This window comes from Propithecus coquereli, unplaced genomic scaffold (assembly GCF_000956105.1).
Source record: "Propithecus coquereli isolate 6110/MARCELLA unplaced genomic scaffold, Pcoq_1.0 Scaffold128, whole genome shotgun sequence".
NCBI lineage: Eukaryota > Metazoa > Chordata > Mammalia > Primates > Indriidae > Propithecus > Propithecus coquereli.
Genome location: NW_012136969.1, coordinates 4,225,908 through 4,238,991, shown reverse-complemented (window position 1 = coordinate 4,238,991; position 13,084 = coordinate 4,225,908). Strand labels below are relative to the sequence as shown.

At 37.2% G+C, this 13,084-nt stretch overlaps 1 protein-coding gene across 2 annotated transcripts in view; it reads left to right on the top strand.

Annotated features, from left to right (window-relative positions):
* GRIN3A (glutamate receptor, ionotropic, N-methyl-D-aspartate 3A) overlaps window positions 1-13,084 on the top strand; it is a 179,926-nt gene that overhangs the window by 87,006 nt on the left and 79,836 nt on the right. For both annotated transcript variants that reach the window (XR_001137207.1, XM_012638287.1), the window contains exon 3: window positions 2,013-3,060. Coding sequence is in view for 1 of the 2 variants with exons in the window: in XM_012638287.1 (XP_012493741.1) it covers window positions 2,013-3,060 (1,048 nt within the window). In the remaining variant the exon portion in view is untranslated. The remainder of the gene's footprint in view (window positions 1-2,012; window positions 3,061-13,084) is intronic.

Sequence of the window (13,084 nt, the reverse complement as noted above, 5' to 3'; positions counted from 1 at the left end):
GGCCTCGGCCTCCCAGAGTGCTAGGATTACAGGCGTGAGCCACCGCGCCCGGCCCAAATATTCTTAAAATAACGAAGAGCTCCTCTTTCCAAAATTTTTACCTTACTTTCCTGATCATTAAATTGACCAAAACAAACTAACCTATTTACTAGCAACCATTTTTATTCCCTAGGTTATGTCAGCAAATGTGTGTGTGTGGTTGTTTTAACAAATCTAAAAGTAGATTTTTTATCAGAAACAATTGTGGCTACTCTTCCCTTATATTACCTAGGTAATTATCAATTGATTAATCTGTATATTTTAGTGATTTGGTTCCTTTTCTAAAGAAGCAGAAAACTTCCAAAGTCTAAGATAGCAGAGACTTCATTACTTATTGCAAAATAGAATTTAAGTGCTAGCATCCCACTCGTGATTGCTAATATAAATAATTACCATTATACGCAATCTACCAAAATGAATACTTTCATTGCATTTAGTGATAGTAGCTTCTTCAAATATGATTTACATTTATATCTCTAATGAAAATTAGTATATACTTCACACTTTGATTTTTTATGTCCCTTTTGTGGCAACATAACTTCTATATGCATTTGTAAATTAGGGAATAATGTTTATGACAGGCAATGGGTGAATGTGTTTTACTGAGAGCCCAGACTTCTATCATCTGGTTCTTCAAAATACCTACTGTTACATTCTACATTTCAATTTAATTCCTTTTCATCTGAAATGTATCTTGAGTAAATGCTATGGGTTTACCATAATGCAGTACTTTGTGTCTTCAACTACAAAAATTATAATAAAAGTCTTGGAAAAGTGGCCTGGAAACAGCTTTGATTTTAAAAAATTTAAATGACATTAAATAATAGCTACCATATCTGGAATATATGTTCCATGTCAGAAGGTGTGGTATGTTCTTTGCATCAGTTATTTCCAACTCTTATAATGAAGGAAGTATTATTTTCTCCATTTGCTGGTGACAAAACTGAAGCATAGAGTTAAGTAAATTGTCCAAGGTCAATGCTTGCAGGTGACTAGGCCAGTATACAAATATGGGTGTGTCTGGTGTCAAAGCCTGGGCTTTTATTCTGACACAGGCCCTCGTTAAGATACTACAAGCTCATATGTTACCTCTTATTGTCTTATCTTCCCAGACTCAAGAAAGACAGAGGCTACAACCAAGCCAAATCAGTCTAGTTTTCCTGTCTAGTCCATATCAGAACAAACATTGAAAGTGCCCTAGTTCACAAGGTTAGAAATCAGTTAGTAATTTTCCTTTATTTGACTTCCGACAAAAGCTCTCTCTAGAGCCAGGGCCAGTTGTTTTTCTCTGATGACTTAGAGGAACAGTAGCCTGAAGCTATCCTGAGAACTGCAAGTTGATTTATCATCTTTTTCTTTGTTCCACGGTTGATACCCAACATGCAGTTTCTGCTGGCCTCATGGGGACAGATATGTTCATTGTTTCCACTCTACAGGAAGAAACACTGGTAACAAGATTTAGCTATTTTTCAATTCTATGAATGCAATTTTTAAGCAATTATACAAGTATATGCACACTTATTCAAATTCATTCCTCACACCAAAAAAATGTATATTTATTGAGCAAATACGGTGGCAATCAAATGTAGTCAACAATAGGAATGGGACATGCTAAAAATGCTTAGAACCTCCATAGCTTGAAAAGTTATGAGAATATATAATTAACAATTTATAACAGAAAATAGTTAAAACATCTCTTAACCAGGAATTAAAAGGTTTGGAGTAAGATCAATAGTCAAGCACCTGGCCAAGGTGTTAGAACCTAAGGGTAAGATCTTATTAACTCAATGAAATAGAACTGCACCCCTAAAAAGAGTCCAGTTTATTAATTCCTGAAGAAATTATAGGCAACGTCATTTTTAACAATAAGTAGAGCTTATTTTTATTAAGACAGAGAAGCAAAGAAGAACACTGCTTCCTGTCTTTGGCCTCATCTCTCTTCCTTACTTTTTGCCTTTGCTCCTCCTTGCCAGGTTTCTAGCCAACACCACTTTCAGAGGCCTCAGTGGTTCCATCAAAGTAAAAGGTTCCACCATCATCAGCTCAGAAAACAACTTTTTCATCTGGAATCTGCAACATGACCCCATGGGAAAGCCAATGTGGACCCGCTTGGGCAGCTGGCAGGGGGGAAAGATCGTCATGGACTATGGAGTATGGCCAGAGCCAGCCCAGAGACACAAAACCCACTTCCAACACCCAAGTAAGCTACACTTGAGAGTGGTTACCTTGATTGAGCATCCGTTTGTCTTCACAAGGGAGGTAGATGATGAAGGCTTATGCCCTGCTGGCCAGCTCTGTCTAGACCCCATGACTAATGATTCTTCTGTATTGGACAACCTTTTTAGCAGCCTCCACAGTGGTAATGATACAGTGCCCATTAAATTCAAGAAGTGCTGCTATGGATATTGCATCGATCTGCTGGAAAAGCTAGCAGAGGACATGAACTTTGACTTTGACCTCTATATTGTTGGGGATGGAAAGTATGGAGCCTGGAAAAATGGGCACTGGACTGGGCTGGTAGGTGATCTCCTGAGTGGGACTGCCCATATGGCAGTCACTTCCTTCAGCATCAATACTGCACGGAGCCAGGTGATAGATTTCACCAGCCCTTTTTTCTCCACCAGCCTGGGCATCTTAGTGAGGACCCGAGACACAGCAGCTCCCATCGGAGCCTTCATGTGGCCACTCCACTGGACAATGTGGCTGGGTATTTTCGTGGCTCTGCATATCACTGCCATCTTCCTCACTCTGTATGAATGGAAGAGCCCTTTTGGAATGACTCCCAAGGGGCGGAATAGAAGTAAAGTCTTCTCCTTTTCTTCAGCCTTGAATGTCTGTTATGCCCTCTTGTTTGGTAGAACAGTAGCCATCAAACCCCCGAAATGCTGGACTGGAAGGTTTCTAATGAACCTTTGGGCCATTTTCTGTATGTTTTGCCTTTCTACGTACACTGCAAACTTGGCTGCCGTCATGGTAGGTGAGAAGATCTATGAAGAGCTTTCTGGAATACATGACCCTAAGGTAATACTTCCTTTTACTCTAGCTTTCTTTATTGCCCATTATAACTCCACATTTTGTGTCTTATGCTGTAGTGTGTCCATATTCTTCCATCTAATGCAAGAATATTCTTTCAGCCAACTGTAGAGACTACTTTAAAAGTCTGTGCCCTGGTCGAACTAAGTGCTTCATGGTTTTATTAAATGAAACAAAAGAGTAAGGAGTTTCAAAAGTGTTTTTTTCTAGAGAATGTAGTTCTAGTGAAAATAGCATATCTATTAGTGCAACTTTTCCTTGTATTATTTAAACATCTGATAGAATGGCTATCAGGCAATAAATAGTCTAAGGTATTTTCACCCAAAGCAGACCTTAAAAACTGATGAATTACTTCTCTTGGGAATTAATGGAAATAAATCAGGGAGGTCTATATTTTAAGAAGTAAAGAATTTTACCATTGAAAAACATGATAAAATGGAAAGAATTAACATTTTATTATAAGCACCCCAAATCAACTTCTAGGGAACTCAATGGGTATAGAGTAAGCAGTACTGAACAAACTGAGGTAGCAGGATTAGCTGTACAGCTGGCCACCTGGAGTTGAAGACAGAGTGCCAGCAATCCAAAGATGTTCAAGAAACTGCATCTATCTAGGCTTCCTTTGATATCCTAGATATCTGGCCCTAAGAGTGGAAAGGAAAGGGAGTGTGGAGTGCAGGTAAACAGGTAAAGCAGTGGTGATGCTCAGGTAAGTACATCCATGTCTATATTCTCTCTAGATTAAACCAGTGTCCCTCTCAGTGACTAGGGGTATAGAGAACCTAGTCCACTGCAGTGGGATCAGAGAGGAGGGATCTGTCAAGGTCCAAGGCAATTGGAAAGAAACTCAAGGGAGTACTGCAGTACTTATGCGTAACAGGATGCACATCTTAAGCAGAAGTGCATTCCACTGTGTAGGACATACCTAGTAGAGACTAGAGAAAGCGTCAATTCAGTGGGAACGCTTAGGGCATACCACATTTAAAGCAACTAAGCAGAGCATTTCAAATTGTAAAACACTCACCATGTGAAGTGTTTCATCATGCCTTCTAAATGTCCCTTTTCATGCCAAGTCTCAATGTATTGAACCATTTACTATAAATTTCTATAAACACATAAAATTAATTTCATAGAACATCAACAAATAGGACATTTGTAACTATCTTTAGCAAACGATGGAGTAGCCCTGAGAGCTGGTGGCAGCTTTAGAGAATTCTCATAGATAGTTTCAATTAGGATTTAAGTTCTGTTTTGCAACCAAAAGAACATAAGAAATTTGACCCATATACTGCAAACTTCCTGAGAAATGACATGAACCTCATGAGAGGATTCAGCTAACAATGCCTCACTGACTAAGCAAGGATTTTTATTGCTTCTTAATGAATACTTGGGGCTTTATGTTATGAGCTCAAATTCAGTGAACACAAATAAATTCATTAGCATAAATAAATGCATCATCCTAAAGAGAGATGTTGGTAATGCCTCAGCATTCAGTATTCTGTACCAGCATTAACAGCCTCTGTTTATTCTTTACCCCAATAGTCCTGTAAATCTCCTGAAGTTTCACAGTCTCACTAGAGAATTACTCAGATTGTTTTGTGAGAATCTTGCCAATGTGACTCCTAAATTGTAAACTCAAAATGAAAAGTATTCGGTCCAATCTAGTACAAAAAAATCTAATATATACCTATTGTGATTTCAGACCATTATCTTATGTAAAAAACTGAACACAATACTGACTAGAGTTTCATTTATCAGAACCAAAGACTGCCAAAATTATTAGTAAGTCACGGATGGTATGAATGGAAAACCTGAAAAAGTGATTATGTTAAAGGATTAAAAAGAAAATTGTAAAGACAAACTATACACAGCAGTAAAACTATTTTTAAGCAAAATAATAATCATTCCTCCCCCAACTCCACCAGAATAAATAAAGAGGTGAAATGTCTAGAAATCTAACCCAGCCCACAAGACAAAGCCAGCAGAAATGGACAAGATCAATATTGCATTAAGTCAGTTCTTAATGAAGTTGGACAAGCTCAAATCTAAACCATTTTCAATGTGAGATGATAAATAAATTTCCACTAAGGTTCCCAAAAATGTATGTATCTGTACTCATGTTGTTTCTATCTTAAAATCTCTCACTTAGAGTTTTTTTCCATGAAAAGACACCCAGATTATTTAGCTAAGTAATACTTATCTGGACTTTTGGAGAATAATGTTAGTGACAGAATTTTTTAATTTTTATCCACATAGGTGGTATTATGTAGACTACATAGTGTCCTCACTCTTCCGCAGAGACATAAAATAAAAATGATTTGCATACCCTCTTCAGTCACTCAGTATCTGTTCTTAAATATATTGTAGTTACTTGCATGAGTGCTTTTCTCTCCTACCAATGCTAAATTCCTTGAGGAGTACTATACCTTTTTCATACACTAAGTGATATAGAGAAATTCAGAGGTAAATAAGTCAAATTATTTGACTTTAATCAAATAGGGAAGAAGAGACATAAACAAAAGAAGAAATGACTTAAAAAGTTATAAATATGCCAAAGTTTAGAAACAGAAGTACTGTCAAAGTTCAAGGAAAAGATGATCACCTTCAACTCAGTACACCAAAGGAAAGCTTAATTAAAAAAGTAAAATTCGTGTTTATTATTGAAGCATAGTCAGAATTTGAACGTGTGTATCAGGGAAGGAGAAATGAACATTCCGGTGAAGGAGCAGAATGAACTACTTGGAGGTGGAAAGTATAAAGCACAATTAAGATACCACTAAGTATCCAATTTAGATACAACATACATAACAGGAGGGAAAAGAGGTAAGGTCTAAATCAGAAAAAAATTAAATTTAGTTGAGGCAACAGAGAATCTTTGATGTCGGGCTAAGAAAAGTGAACTTCAATAGAGATCCATTGCCATTTTTGAACAATAGGACAGCACAGTGTAGTAGTCTCCATTTAAAATGACTGGTTCAGCAGCAGCAGGCAGACAAGACTGAAAGAGAAAGTAAATGAACAGAGTTGAAGTTACAGCTATGATCACTGATAGAAAGAAGAAAGGATGTAAGAAATATTGCACAAATGAGTAGGACCTGGCAATTACTTGCATGGGAGAGACAACAAAGAGTCATACCTGCAAAGCTACAGCCCTGAGTGTCTGAGAAGATGATGGTACCATTCAAGGAAGCAGAAAAGACAGTGATCAGTTCTGTTTCATGTATGGCATTTTAAAATTTGTTTTGAACATCCAGGTAAAATCCAGCAGACATTTGGAAACAGGAGTGAGATTAAAGCTAATGGGAAGGCTGGGTGGGGAGGCTATGGTGTGTATTAAAGCTCTAGGGGGTATGAGATTCCCAAGGGAAAAGGTAATGGAGAGAAAATAGCTGTTTGAAGGAAAGCAGGATGAATAAGAAGTCCCGGGGTACTGGAATAGGAGATTTGCAGAGAGATGAGGTGAAAGATAAAAAGAAAAAGGTGTCCTGTAGCAGTCAGACAGGCACATGAAAGCCACTCTATAGATCGAATTTTGATTTTTTGAGAAGATTGGTATCATCCTACCTGCCATGCCTAGCTTCCTGTTGGTGATTATCAGGAAGGATAGAGGTGGATCAATGCCTAAGACCATGAGAATGTGTGTGTGTGTGTGTGTGTGTGTGTGTGTGTGTGTGTGTGTGTGTGTGTGTGTGTGTGTGTGTGTGTTTTAACGTCTGATGAAACTAGGTTTATGTGATTTAATTTTTTTCCAGTATTTTTCAAAATTCCATTTTCATTTTTCAAATTCACATTGATAACATTTTAGTTCTGATGAGGGAGAACTTATTGTTTACATAAGAGTTACAGACCTCTGTGGTTCTTTTGGGACATTTGTTGGGGGGGGGGTTGCCATAAGCTGAAAAATCCCCCAAATCTGAATGAGAGGTGACATTTTATGTGGAATATTGGTCACACTCTGAAGACTCTTTGCCTCTAACTCATTGTCTCATTTCTCTTCATATCCTGTCATCCCCCTCATCTACTGGATATTAGGATGGTTTGCCATTTTCACCCCATTTTCACTACGTACAACTCTCCTCCGTTAATTCATCTCGCATGAGTTGTCCTGTGCCTCCCCATTAATGCTCTTAACACATTGACTGCCATGTGAGTTATATTTAACTCAGGCTAGTTGTAACCCCAGGGTCCCATGAAGCAAAACCCTGCAGTTGGTTCATGAAAATCTTACTTGTTGATGTTCTTATTCTTACAATTGACGATTTAATTCAAAAACGTGAATTGCATTGCATATAACTTACACACAGAAAACAATAAAAAGTAACAAATTAGAAAAGATCATTTTGTTTTAATAAAACACCAGGGCCCCAGGGAAAAATTTTTTTCTAGTGTGGCAGTCAATGTGTTAAACACCTACCTTCTCTCCTTCTCCTTTAACTCTTCTTTGGTTACCTTGAGATAATCTCCCCAAGTCTTTCTGTTATAATTGTGTGCCCTAAAATTTTGAGAATGACAACTCCCAGACTTCCCTAGAAGCATTTTATTAAGAAATGTGGTCCAAGGAATTGATGCCATCAGCTCTTAGAGGCCACCTAGGCACCCCAAATCTGAAAAAGAGACTCCCCAAAAGTCCCATCTACTCTTTCCTTAAAATGACTTTTCTTTTGCATATAATATTTTAAATTATAATAAGTGTTTTCTTATCTTTGTATAAATAGTTTCTATTTCCAGCCCCAAATTTTGGCTATTTTTTAATATTAGTCTTAGAATCTAAACACCACTTATATTCTCTGGGAAGATATGTTTGGATGAAAACCTATTGACTTAAAAGGTAAGATTTGTGACGATCTGTATTTATACATGGTCTGTCTACAAATTGAGCCCTGGCTGAGTAAGTGTCTGTAACCCTGATATCAGATAACTTACAATGAATGTAACAGTTCCATTTTTCTTCTTGATCATAATTGTTTAGCATTCTGGCTATACATTTAACAGAATTAATAAAACTGTTAAGAATTAAAAGGGTGAATATTTTATCACCATTTCAGGGCTGAGATTCATTGGCTTCAACCAGCTACTTTGAATTAGAAATAAAATTAAAAGCAAAAGGCTGTGCAAGACAGATGAATTTATGATTCACCACATGTTGCAGCAGCCAAGGGAGGTTGAAATCTTTCCTCCCTGATAGGGGGTCAGAGGAAAAATAATCTTGTTGCTGGCTGCTCCTGCAGATAACCCCAAGGGAGAGGAACTGGCCTGCTGTGCAAATAAGATTCAAGAGGATGGTTCTATCCTCACTTAACTATTTTTTCCAGAATAATTTATTTTACACTAAAAGTAATATATAAATCTTCTCACAGCCTCCCACCAACTCATCTGAGAGGCAAGCTCCATGCTTCAAAGTGGGTGGGCTCTTGAAGCATGAGACCATGAAAGCAAGAATTTATGAGTGATGTATTTAATAGAGCTTATTTGAGTATTTTCCCGACATAAAACTAGCACTACTCATTACAGGTGATGCTGAAATTAAAGTAGACAGATGGAAGCAAGCACCCATTGCCTCATCATTCAAAGTCATTTCCTTTTAGCATCTTGGGACGGCTGACAGATGGATAGAAGCTGCATATCACTTTTGTCCAGCAAGGTCTCCTTTTGGGTGTATGGTCTGAGGAATAGATCTGGGCATTCTTAGAACCTTCCAGCCATTGGCACCTGCTCTGCTGGGATATGAGACAAGATGAAAAAAAGCACTTCATGAAATAAAGTTCACTGGAAAATAAAGCTCCATCTCCCCTCAGAGCTGAATTTGCCTGGTTGAAAGGATACATGAGCACTCAAATGAGCTATTTGCTGATTTTAATGGACTTTCTATAGTACTTCTTTTCCAGCTTTTCCACCTTTAGCCCTGAGTATTTAATATAAAAAAAAATAAAGAAAAAGAAAATATCGGCTTCTTAGAGGGAATAGGAGGCTAGTGTCATTGTTGTACAGGGAAATGACAGTATTGCTTTAGGAAAACAGTCCTGGTGAACATTCAAGTAAGTATTAAAAATTAAATAGACATGCTGTGAAGGCAAGAGCAAACTTTAACCAGAAATATTAAAGCAAAGGACACTGGCATAGCCCTAGTAGGAAATGAGAGGCATTTCCCAAAATAAAAGCCACCTTTACTGATCTTCATATTATAAGCATGTGGCTGCCCAATAAAATATGAATTCATATAATAAAAGCTGGCCATGAAGAAAGGGGAGATGCCATAACTCCAAGGCAAACAAAACACTGAAAATGAGATTTGAGGTGAGAGGAAAGAAAACTATATCAAACCACTCTTTCTTTCTTTACTTCATCCAGTAACAGCACCTTCTGTTCCGGGCACCATGCTAGGTAGCTAGGAATTTAGCAAAATAGACACTGTCCTTGCAACATGGAATTTAGTGAGAAAGAAACACATTAATCGAGAGAGCACATAAGTCAGCCAATGACTTAAGCCCTGCTAAACTGCTGTGAAGGAAAATACAGTGTAATCTGGGAGCTTTGCAGGAGATCTGATCTGAATGGAGAGTCAAAGAAGGCCCTCATGGGGAAAAAAGGTCTAGCTGAGATCTGAAGGAGGTAATGAGATAAAGGGGACTTGGCGGGGGTGTCACAGAAGAGCATTTGGGGTGACAGGGCAGAATGTGCAGAAGCCCTGAGGCAGGAGGGAGGAAGGGGCCATCCTGACCACTCCGTCATGAGCTTTGAGATTGGAAAGCAGGAAAAGGAGAACAATGAGAATCAGACAAATAAAGTAGAGGATTTTGTTCACCAGCCATCACAGAGGGGAAATCTCAAAAGAAGAGAAGTCCAAGAAATGCCATGGTCTGGGGATACTTCCTACAGGCTCCATGTACTTCCAGGTGGAAAACATAACAGGAGAAATATCCCATTCACTCTAGCAACAAAAATTCATGATAGATCATGGAAGTGCCCTCTATAACAACTGTGTTTAAAAAAATGTTTAATGTCATAAAAGATGGTTTGGATAGAATAAACTACCATATTACCAAACTGGAAGAATGAATATTTAAAGATATTAAAATTTCCTTTATTCCTTTATTAATACTATAGGATTAAAGCAATTCCAGTCAAAATCCCAAAAGGCGGTTTTGTTTGTTTGATTGCTGAATCTTTTAAAAATACATGTTAATGTTAATCTTATAGAAAGACTCAAGTTATTTGTTTCTCTAGATGTTCAAGTACTTAATATTCATTGACCACTCCCCATATGCCAGACACTGCTGTAAATGAATTTAATATAGTACTTCCCTCCCCCAATTAAGTAGTTATGGAGGTTAAATAAAATAATCCAATAAATCACCCTGCATAGTATCTGATATCTAGGGAGCACAAATAATAACAACAGTTAAAGTCTTGTCAGATGTTAATACCAGTAAAAATTATATTTACTTTGAACAATTTCTCTCTCTGTCTCTCTCTCTCTCTCCCCCACCCCCCACCTCATTGTCAAGGTGAACTAGATAAATGTCAAGATCCTTTATTAAGGTAACTTCTAGAGAGTTTGGAGACAAATTGCTTGCCCACTAGTAGCAGATTTATTGTCACTGTGGAAACAATATTGTTTCTTTTTTATTAGTTCACCCTATTTTAATTTATGCTATCTTGTATTTTCTGTGACCTTTAAGCTGCCTTAAATCTTTTCAGGAAAGCAAGGTATACATAAGTAATGTAAAAATCAAATAAATAATATTAACAGTAATTCAGGAAAGGAATAAAATTGACCAATAAATATAAAAAAATGTTAAATCTTACTTATAATTAAAGAAATGCTAATTAAAACAGTAATGAGATGATATTTTTACCTATCAAATCAGGAACTTTTTATGGATAGTTCTCAGTCTTGGTGCAAGTGCATTGAGACTGTTGTTGGGAGAGTAAATTTATAATATGTTCATAAATCATTTTGTCCATTTGTGTTAAAAGGCTTAAAAGGGTTCATGCCCTTTCACCCTTGACTTTCACTTCTAGGAATCTGTCCAAAGGAAGTAATTTAGTATGTGGACAACAATTTATTGCAAAGATTCACTGCAATCTTACTCAAAATAGCAAAAATTTGGAAACTACATAAGTGTCCAATATATAGCACAATTAATAAATTATAATATTCCTATATGCTATAAAAATGTAGTTAGTAGAGATGATTTTGAAGAGCATTTTAAGATGTCAAAAAATAAAAATGAAATGTTAGGTGAAAATTTAGGTCACAAAACCATATACTACATTTCTAATTTTGTAATATACATACGTACATGCTATAAAGAAAAGTGACTAGAGGAAAGATATAAAATATCACAGCATTGATATCTGTGCAGTATAATTAAAGGAAATATTTACTGTATTATTTCTACCCCATATTTTCTACAATGTTTACATATTACTTATGTAATGTGAAAGTGCTTAATAAACCAAGTGAGAATGAGACTATTTCAGACATGAGACAATAGTTGTGACAACAGCAATAGTCACAACGATATTTGTTCCACCTGTGCTGCTGCTGTCTGTAGCCTTTCAAGTCCAGGCAAGATGAGTTCCTCGATGAGTAACACTCTTATAGTGAAATGTTTACATTTCAAAGATACTTATGCTGTCCACAGAGACTTTCAGAAGTAAATTCCTATTCTCACTCAGTTTATTCCCTTCATAGGACTTAATCTGTAATTGTCATGTTACCTATTTGTTCTTTATTTGTCCCACTTTGTCTTGCTTACTCCTGTATCCTCAGAACCTAGCACGGTGTTGGGTGAGCAGCAAATATTCAGTAAATGTTATTCGATTCATAAATGCATGAAAAATGGCAGCATCATTGGAATAAGGGTATGGTGTTGTGCAGCCATTACTTTGAAATCAATGCTTTTGATATGACCTTTCAAAATCATTCTCATACTAGATGCTATGGAATAAATAGAAGGAAAGCTCAGGTAGGAGGCAATGTAGTATGATACAAAGGACAAAGTTCTAGTGGACAGATTTGTTCAATGCCTGATTCCATTACATGTTAGTTTGTGAAGTTCTGAAAGTTACCTAGCCACTCATGGCCTCTGTTTCCTCATGTGAAAATTAAAGGAGATAATGATGCAACATATTCAGCTGAAGTTCTGATTCTATCCACTACTAAACTCGGAGAGTAAAGACTAAATCTTATGCACCTGTATCCCTAGGGTCTTAGTATATGGCAACCACTCATTGAGGTAAGTGTTGGGTAAATAAATTGACTTGATTGCAAGGCCACGCAGAGGTGGTCAACATGTGCCTAGGAAGATAGAGGTGGAGCGCCTCTCACTAGCAGTTGGAATTATGTCCAAGGCTGACCTGGAGTGTTTGAGCCAGGAGATTGTACATAACCAGATGATCAAAGCAAAGAAAACCTAAGACCATAGTGACCACAGGGGAGCAAGGCTCAGAGATGTAGGACACTTGAGTAGGAAGGCACTCTGAGGAACATGAGACAGATACTGCTGCCCCAGCCTGGGTGGTTCTGGGTCCCTGGCAGTAGATTATAGAGTTGGATCAGAATCATTTGGTGGCCCAGAGTAGGTCAGACACACAGTAAGTGACAATTAGTAGGGAGTTGAAAAAAATTGGTATTTCTCTTCCCTCTTGAATGTTCTCCAATTGAAGGAACTTTAGGAAAACCACCAAGACTTTGCTAATTCAAGTCGATAAGTGGAAAACTGAACAAGTGAGCATGTGAGCTATTATTTCCTCACCTACTTCTAAAATAATTTTGAGATGGCATCTTTACAGAATTTTTTAAATAACTGCAGTTTTATTACTCTCAAATAGATACAGTAATTCATACTAACTGCAGCAAAGTTTTTTCAATTAGATACCCTGCTGAGTTTGCTTTAATGAATGTCTAAGATCATTCCTTTCATTTGAATACAAACAGAGAATGTGTCAAATTTTTGCAAGCCCTTCTCTTAAATTAGGGGAAAATTAGCTTATAACCTTGCTTACC